The 10,046-nt window shown below is 37.9% G+C and overlaps 1 protein-coding gene across 1 annotated transcript in view; it reads right to left on the minus strand.

Annotated features, from left to right (window-relative positions):
• Positions 1–349: 349 nt before the first annotated feature.
• LOC132015825 (transmembrane protease serine 11E-like) overlaps positions 350–10,046 on the minus strand; it is a 44,745-nt gene continuing 35,048 nt past the window's right edge. The window contains exon 10 of the mRNA XM_059396639.1: positions 350–757. Coding sequence (XP_059252622.1) covers positions 596–757 — 162 coding nt within the window. The 3' untranslated portion in view covers positions 350–595. The remainder of the gene's footprint in view (positions 758–10,046) is intronic.

Here is a 10,046-nt window from a genome sequence, read left to right on the forward strand (position 1 = left end):
CTCATCTCTGTACTTGTTAGCTAGAAATGAAAATAAAACTGTATCTTGGTTTCTGTGCATTTCCTGAATTCCCATTCTTTTTTCAACATGAAGTATTTGGTGTTCTGGGGTCTGTTTGCTTGACCTGTTGTAACAAATGTGATCATTTTCCTCATACCATTAAGGGAAGGAAAAAACTCTTAATACTTCTTTGTGCATAAAAATATGTAGTTTTTTCGTTTTTACATTCCCTTCCACTCTGTCCCACCCCTTGAAAGTGGAGATTTATTAAGATGAGAGACTCTGGGGAAATGAAAGAAGGAATCACTTCAAGTTGTATATATGCATAAGAAATTTATGTCAACCAGCCAAAATTTTGATGACAAAACTTCTAGAAAACAAGTGAATGCAAATTGGGACAGAACATATCTGCAGAGCAGGATGCTCAGGGTGAAGCAGAGCTAGGAAAGAAACATGCACATCAAGCAGACAGTTTAGTTAGATGGGTCCAATCCGGGTGATCTGCAAGACTTCTTTTGGGATTCTGTCTCTCTGAGAATCTCTGAGCATGGTCCATACACAAACCATGTGTTCCATTCTACTAGGGTTTTCTCTCTTAGATACAAGTTTTGGAACGGATCCAGTCCCGGAAAGCAGTCACTCTAGTGTAAACACCGGGCTTATTAGGTTGGGCACATTCATCGCCCCAGCTCACTATTCCAGCAAGATACCAGATATCTCTGGCATCTGCACTAACCAGTGGTCCTCCGGAGTCACCCTACAGGAGAAGGGAGAAATTAGTCATTAATAATGCAGTTGATTACAGCAGCATTCTTTATTTTTCTGACTCCAGTTTAATGAAAGGGGCTATTTTCAAAAGTTTTCAGTGTGCTCAAATGCAGAAGCCATACCCCCGTGTCAGTAATTCACATAAAGGAGAAGGTCTACTACCTAGGGTATTGGCTTACATTTGGGAGTCAGCACACCGAGATTAAAGGCACCATATCTTTGGAGAACAGTATTCTTCTCTGGTATATCTGAGAAGATAATTCCTCATATCTCTTATCACTATGACATAGCTCCCAAAAGAAGGGTGAAGAGTCTATTACTGAGAAAAGCACAGACACCAGAGATGGACACCTGGGTTTAAATCTCAAGTCTGGTTCTTCCAGGTAGCTAAGACCTTTAATTTATATTTAATGCTCCTAATAATACCTACCTCCAGTGATAATTTTGAAGATCAAGTAAGACAGTATCAAGAGCTTAGCATAGAGCCTGGCATAAATCAGAACTTAGTAAAGACATGTTTAAAACCAGAAATTCCAATTTTCTATGCATTGTGAACTCTAGAGGCCTGTTTCTTCATACAGGTCATAAAAACAAGGTACAGGCTGATTTTTCCTCAAAATCCCGGGGTCTCTAATATTGACCACCCACTAAGTGTTCAGCACTCTATGGAGCTCTTAATTAATTACATATTATCTCATTAATTCGTGTAATTCTAGTAACAAAATGTGAAGTGAGGTTTCATTTTCTCCATTTTAACAATAAGGAAACCAAAATTCAGAAATTAAGTAACTTGCCTGATGGCACATGCTATTCAGGGGCAGAAATGAATTTGAATCCACAGCAGTCTAACTCAGAAGTCCAGATTTCTTGCCCTGCATTGTATTAACTTCCCTGTGCATTTACTTTTGTTCATGTAAAAATATTAGCTAATACTAACAGTAACTAAATTTGTAATAATGTGTCTGTAATTTTTAAATCAGTTAACAGTAAGTGTTTACCTATACCCTCAAATGTCAAAAGATAGTAAATACATGCCCTCAGGTACATACAAATAGATCATTTTGGTAACTGAAACCCAAGCCTATATGAAAGCACCGATTAGGATGAGGAAATAGAAGATTTCAGAGATCACAAAATTTAAAGCTATCTAAGAGAAAGGTACAAAAGAGTCTGAGAAATAAGTAATCCAAAAAAAAGATAGCAGTACTTAACAGCCTTCCAAATTGTATCAGTATCAAATGATAATGTCTACTGACAAGTATCAAATAGGCAAAGATTGTCCTACTAAAACTAGTTAGCTTACACATGATTAGTGAATGGGAGAGTTAAATCAGTGTAAGACAGAGATTGTGATGGTTTATATGTGTTTTGTCTTAGGTAGGGAAGCCAGGGTAATGAGAATAGAATTATGATCTTCAGAAGAGGAAAAAGCTCTCAATTGAGTTGTTGCACAAGCAGAGGTCCTTGGGGCTCTACTTTTTTTTAAGAATGTATTTATTTATTTGAGAGAGTGAATGAGAGAGAGCGCAAGCTGGGGAGGGACAAAGGGAGGAACAGACTTCCCCCTGAGGAGGGAGCCTTGGGGCTCTACTTTAATAAAATATTTTAAAAGTACCTGTGCCCTGGGCTCCCCCTGCCAGAGAAACACACCACAGCTTCACTCCCTTCATGGATCCTGGCAGGTTACACTTTCTCCTCTACTCAGGGCTACCCTCTCATGTGCACTGCCTTGGCCCCAGCAAGCTGGTCCATCCATTCTATCATTTCTCTGCGTTTTTAACAAACCCCAAGTAAGTAACCAGTCACCCTGGCCATTCTGCCTGCCCACACTGTCCAAGTTATTTTTCAAGACACAATTCTGCTGCTGTTGTTAATTCTCTGGGTAAAAAGTTGCATAGCCTTTGAGGGATCTGTTGGTCTGTCTCTGGCCCTTTTTTCCCATAAATCCTGTTCGGTGGTGGTGTAGTGTGAAATAGGAAATTTAATCAGGATTACATATCATAACAGAAACTTTGAAACTAGAAGCCAAACCAGGAAGTCAATTTGTGGTTACGATATGAAGTAATGAAGGAATAGACAAGGGTATTAGACAAAAAGTATGGGGCAGAGATACATTTGGAAGACATGGTAAAAGAGAAAAATATCTCCAAAGACTTAATCAATTAGATGTGAAAAAGATCTAAAAGGAAAAGTAGACTTCAACAATAAGGAAACCCAGTAACATAAAGGAGAAACTTGAAAATGGAAAAACAGATACAGACATACCTCATTTTATTATGCTTTCTTTATTGTGCTTTAAAGACACTGGTTTGTTTTTGTTTTTGTTTTTGTTTTTTTACAAATAGAAGGTTTGTGGCGATCCTTTGTCAAGTAACTCTGCCAGTGCTGTTTTTCCATTTTGTGTCTCTGTGTCACAGTTTGGCAATTCTCATAATATTTCTAACCTTTTCATTATCATATTTATTATGGTGATCTATGATCAGCGATCTTTGATGTTACTATTGTAATTGTTTGGGGGTGCTATGAACTGTGCCCCGTATAAGAGGGGAAACTTAATAAATGTGTATAGTCTGACTGCTCTACCAGCAAACTATTCCCCCATCTCTCTCCCTCTCTTCAGGCCTCTCTGTTCCCCAAAAAACAATAATATTAAAATTAGGCCAATTAATAACCCTACAGGGGCCTCTAAATATTCAAGTGAGAGGAAAGTTGTGTGTTTCTCAGTCTAACCAGAAGCTAGAAATAATTAAACTTAGTGAGGAAGTATGTCAAGAGCTGAGACAAGCGGGAAGTTAAGCCTCTTGCATCAAACAGCCAAGTTATGAATGCAAAGGAAAAGTTCTTGAAGGAAATGAAAACAGCTACCCCCGTGAACACAGGAGTGATAAGAGACTTATTGCTGATGATGGAGTTTCAGTGGACTGGACAGAAGAAACAAATCACAACATTATGTTAAGCAAAAACCTAGTCCAGAAAAACACTCTAACTCTCTTCAGTTCTGTGAAGGCTGCAGGAGCTCAGGAAGCTGCAGAAGGAAAGGTCAAAGCTGGCAGAGATTGGCTCATGAGGGTTAAGGAATGGAGTTGTCAGCATAACATCAAAGTGCAAGGTGACAAGGCAGCTGCCAATATAGAAGCTGCACTAGAAGATGTAGCTAAGAAAATTCATGAAGATGGCTTCACTAAACAACAGATTTTCTAATTTTTGAAGATTATATTTATTTATTTGTCAGAGAAAAAGTCTGAGAGAGCACATGCAGGGGAAGCAGCAGAAGGAGAGGGTAAAGCAACTCCCTGCTGAGCTGGGTGATGGATGCTGATCCCAGGACTCTGGGGTCATAACCTGAGCTGAAGGCAGATGCTTAACCAACTGAGCCACCAACACTTAACCAACTGAGCCACACAGGTGCCCCAAAACAGATTTTCAATGTAGGTGAAACAGCCTTCTACTGGAAAAAGATCCTATCTAAGACTTTCATAGCTAAAGAAGATAAGTCAATGTCTGGCTTCAAAGCTTCAAGGACAGGCTGACTCGCCAGTGACTTTAAGCTGAAACTAAGGCTCACATACCATTCTGAAAAATCCTAGGAATCTTAAGAATTATGATACATCTACTCTTCCTTTGTTATAGAAATAGAGCAAGGCCTGAATGATTGCACATCTGTTTACAACATGCTTTACAAAATATTTTAAGCCCACTGTTGAGAATGACTGCTCAGAAAAAAAGGATTTCTTTCAAAATATTACTGCTCATTGGCAGTACATCTGGTTCCCCAAGAGCTCTGGTAGAGATGTACTGCAAGATTAATGTCGTTTTCATACCTGCAAACATGTGGGCCAAGTAATATTTTTGACTTTCAAGTCTTATTATTTAAGAAGTACATTTTGTAAGGCTATAGCTGCCATAGATAGTGATTCCTTTAAAGTAAATTGAAAATCTTCAGCAAAGAAAGCACCATTCTAGATGCCTTTAAGAACATTTATGAGTAATGGGAAGAGGTCAAAATATCAACATTAAATGGAATTTGGAAGAAGTTGATTTCAACCGTTCGGGATAAATTTAGGGTTTGAGACTTGAGTGGATGAAATCATGGCAAATGTGGCACAAATGGCCACAGTCACCAAACTATGGAAAGAACCAAGATGCCCTTCAACAGACAACTGGATAAAGAAGATATGGTCCATGTATACTACGGAGTATTATGCCTCCATCAGAAAGGGTGAATACGCAACTGTTGTATCAACATGGACGGGACTGGAAGAGATTATGCTGAGGGAAATAAGTCAAGCAGAGAGAGTCAATTATCATATGGTTTTGCTTATTTGTGGAGCATAAGGAATAACAAGGAGGACATGGGGAGATGGAGAAGAGAAGTGAATTGGGGGAAATTGGAGGGGGAGACAAAGCATGAGAGACTGTGGACTCTGAGAAACAAACTGAGGGTTTTGCGGGGGGTAGGAGGACGGGTGAGCCTGGTGGTGGGGATTATGGAGGGCACGTATTACATGGAGCACTGGGTGTGGTGCATAAACAATGAATTCTGGAACACTGAAAATAAATTTAAAAAAATAAATAAAAATTTTAAAAAATAGCAAAAGAATTAGAATTAGAAGTGGAGCCTTAAGATGGGACTGAATTACTGCAATCTCACCATATAACTTTAATGGACAAGGAATTGCCTCTTATGGATGAACAAAGAAAGTGGTTTCTTGAGATGGAATCGACTCCCAGTGAAGACGTTGTGAAGATTGTTGAAATTATAACAAAGGACTTAGAATATAAATTTAGTTGGTAAAGCAGTGGCAGAGTTTGAGATGATTGACTCCAATTTGAAAGAAGTTCTACGGTGGATAAAATGCTATCAAACAGCATTGCATGCTATAGAGAAATCATCTGTGAAAGGAAAAGTCTATGTGGCAAACTTCTTTATTGTCTTATTTTGATAAATTGACTACGCCTCCCAACCTTCAGCAACCACCACTGTGATCCGTCAGCAGCCATCAATACTGAGGCAATATTCCCTAGCAGGAAAAAAATTACAGCTCACTGAAAGCTCAGATGATGATTAGCAACTTTTAGCAATAAAATATTTTTAAATTACAGTATATGCATTGGTTATTTTATACATAATGTTATTTTATACCTAACAGAGTACAGTTGAGTGTAAAAATAACTTTTATATGCACTGAGAAACAGAAAAAAACATTTGACTCATTTCATTGTGGTAGCCTGGAATGGAACCCACAGTATCTTCAAGGTATGCCTGTAACGTTTCATAATGCCTGTTGAGTTTGAGATGGCACATATACAAGTTTTAATCTTATACTAAAAACTTAAAACTTATAAATGAAAATGTTTTTGGAGTAGGTGGAAATGTGAGACTGAACTGGGCAAGAGTTTAATTCTGATTACATAGATTTGGAAGTCATTAAAAGGACAACTGAGTTCAGAGAAAAGATCGTTTCTTTCAGTGAGTAGATAGAGAAGAGAGAAAATTTTCACCCAAGACTTGAGTCTTAATGGATAGTTAGTCTTAAACAGGGAGAGAGAAAGAGAAACCAGGATAAAGAACCAGAAATGATAGTGAAATAAGTCAAGCAGAGAAAGACAACTATCATATGATCTCCCTGATATGAGGAAGTGGTGATGCAACATGGAGGCTTAAGTGGGTAGAAGAAGAATAAATGAAACAAGATGGGATTGGGAGGGAGACAAACCATAAGTGACTCTTAATCTCACAAAACAAACTGAGGGTTGCCGGGGGGAGGGGGTTTGGGAGAAGGGGGTGGGATTATGGTCATTGGGGAGGGTATGTGCTTTGGTGAGTGCTGTGAACCTGGTGATTCACAGACCTGTACCCCTGGGGATAAAAATATATGTTTATAAAAAATAAAAAAATTAAAAAAAAAAGAGCCAGAAATGAGTGGTAGGAGAAAGAGGAGGGGAAATCAGCACATTTCAGGATTATAGAACCCAAAGAAGAATCTATTTTAAGAAAGAGGAGGTAGCCAAATGTCACTGAGAAGAAGATCCAAGCAAAGATTTTTGCATATGATGATATTGATGAATTTTGAGATTTTAAAGTATATGGAACTGGTCAAGTGTCAAAAATTGTGAACACTGGGGACTCCTGGGTGGCTCAGTTGGTTGGACAACTGCTTTCAGCTCAGGTCATGATCCCGGAGTCCTGGAATCGAGTCCCGCATCAGGCTCCCAGCTCCATGGGGAGTCTGCTTTTCTCTCTGACCTTCTCCTCGCTCATATTCTCTCTCACTGTCTCTCTCTCAAATAAATAAATAAAATCTTAAAAAAAAAATTGTGAACCTAAAATGGGGAAAAAAAAAACATGGTGCCAGAGATAGGAAAAAATTGGTTTTCAGAAGTAGGAAAGCAGGGTTTTATAATCACAAACTGAAACTTTTTTCCTTCTCTTTAATTCCCCAAATTATAAGGAAAAGGAACGTTCACATCAAATACCATCATGGAAGTGACATTGTAGAGTAGAGAGCATATTTACAGATGAAATTATATGACATCTGGGATTTACTTCAAAATAGATCTGAAAAAATAGGGTGGAGAAGGAAGAGATGAGAAGATTGTGTTAAGATATGTAGGAATGAGGGACGCCTGGGTGGATCAGTGGGTTAAAGCCTCTGTCTTCAGCTCAGGTCATGATCTCAGGGTCCTGGGATCGAGCCCCACATTGGGCTCTCTGCTAGGCGGGGAGCCTGCTTCCCCCACTCTCTCTGCCGCCTCTCTGCCTACTTGTGATCTCTGTTTGTCAAATAAATAAATAAAATCTTAAAAAAAAAGAAGATATATAGGGATGAAGTAAAATTGGTCATGAGCTGATAATTGTTGAAGCTAAGTGATGAGTACATTGGGGTTCATTATATAACTCTCTTTACTTATACATACATTAGGAAATTTTCTGTAATAAATAATTTATAATACAAAAGAGTCATACAGCTCTTCCTTGCATACTTTATAGAAGCTGAGATATTTGAAAAAAATCATAAATGATGATCACAAATGCAAAATCATATGTTTTGGTAATGTTAGAGGCAAGTAAGACCAGAGATTAAGGCAAGAGAAGATCTAGAATATCTAAACTCTGATTCTATGACTATCAAGAAGCCAAATAAAATATAATTGATTCTTGCTATTCATAGTAGTTCTTTTTTATGAAGTTGCCATAAACCCTGAAATAGTGAATACTGAATCATTGCTCCAGGGGGAAATAAAGGGTTTGATTTCCATGAGCTTCTGGTCCTATCTTCATCAACTGATCAACACATATCCATATTTTATGTATGCTTCACTTAAAGACACATTAAGATCTATTATTAATTCATTCATGTGGAACTCATAGCCAACAGCACTGTAACTCATGCCTGTATGACACTTACCTAACACACAAATTTTCTCCATGTGGCACATCACAGACTTCTTGTACCTTACTTCAGCACTACACTTGGGAACTATTTTAAATGGTGAAGTTACCAGCAAAAATGAGAAAAATGTGGCACTAAATACACCAAAAAAGATACACAAATTTATGGTATGAGAGCTGAAATAAGAAGGCAGCACATTTCCTTTTTGACCTCAGGTGGGAACATGCACATTGGGTGACTCATATTTTTTGCTATTCTGCTTAGGTTCATGAATGAACACAAAAGTGCCTTGATAATTGATTTGGGATTTACAAACAAATTTTAGCAAATATATGAATTCATAGGCACAGAGTCTGCAAATAATGAAGGCTATGGGTATATTTTCATGTGTTTCTTTTATTCAATTGGTTTTATTTTAGTATTTTATTCACAAGATCAACTTGGATTTTCTGTAGAATTTTGTAATGGGAACTATCTATATTGTCCCATGTCTTCCTCCAGGAATAATCAGGGTCTCAGAGTGGACAAAGAAACACAATGAGTTAAGTCTAATCTTTAGTGTTTGCTAAGAATATGGAGAAAGGTCAGCTGGGTGAAAGAGTTTAATGTAGCAAATTGAACAATGCTGAATTGACTGACCCAGAGGTAAAAGTTGGGAAAGGACAATGATGAAGTCAGTCATGGATTAATGGAAGTAAAGTCAATGAAAGAAAAAAAAATGTAGTGTATATATAAGAGAGAAAAAACATGAAAAGTTGAAAAAAAATTCTTAGAAATGAACAATATATCACTGTAAGGATCTAGACTGCAGAATATATAGAATAACATGTAATTTCAAAAACCAATTTGAAACTTAGAGGAGTGCACATTAAACATAAGATCTGTCAAATCACAAAATTAAAATTATACCCATGGAATGAGTATTGGCCTTGATTCTATCAGCAATGTAGATGAAGACATAGAGATCATAGCTGTCATAGCAGGCAAACAGTGCTAGCTTGTGTGCTGGAAAGCAAAAGCAGGGTTCAAAATGATGTCTATGCTCTAGACAAAGGTAGAATAGAATTACTTATTTTTACCCAAACTAAATTTAAAAGATAATAATTAATTAATTTTTTAAAAACTGGACTTTAGAAATAAATATTAAAAAAACACTGAAAAGTAGATAGAAGATGCCAGGAGACCTAGGAACCCGAGGACTCAAGGAATGATAAAATAATGAGCTCCCTGGATTTGCTTTTTTGCTCTACTTATCCTGAACATAGAGCTTATAAAAATGTTAATCTAGCAACCTGCCAACAGATATGGATGAAAAAATAGCCCCGTGAAAACCTTTCTTTCTCTAGTCAAAGAAACTGAAGTGGGGCAATCTATGGAGGACAAAAAAAAAATCCTTTTATTTTTTATTTATATATACTTTTAAAGATTTTATTTATTTACTTGACAGAGAGAGAGAGAGAGAGAGAACACAAGCAGGGGGAGTGGGAGAGGGAGAAGTAGGTTTCCCACTGCGTAGGGAGCCTGATCCTAGGACACTGGGATCATGACCTGAACCAAAGGCAGATGCTAACAACTGAGCCACGTAGGTGCCCCTGGAGGACAAAAGCTTTTAGATACTACCTGCTCTACTCCAACCAAACACAGAAAAACTGTGGCCCTATCTTAACCCCCATCAGTAAAGGCAAAGTGGGGAGCCTAGACTTCTACCCCTACCAGGCTGTAAGATCCCCTCCTCCACCAGAGAAGGCTGAGTTGGAAACTAAACTTTGATTTCTGCCAGGTGATAATGAAACCCTTCTCTTTCTTTCCTATGGTGACCAGCTAGAGAGCATAGACTATAACCCTGTAGAAATGAGGCCTACCTTTCTCACTTAGGGTGATGTC

This window comes from Mustela nigripes, chromosome 1 (genome assembly GCF_022355385.1).
Source record: "Mustela nigripes isolate SB6536 chromosome 1, MUSNIG.SB6536, whole genome shotgun sequence".
Lineage (NCBI taxonomy): Eukaryota > Metazoa > Chordata > Mammalia > Carnivora > Mustelidae > Mustela > Mustela nigripes.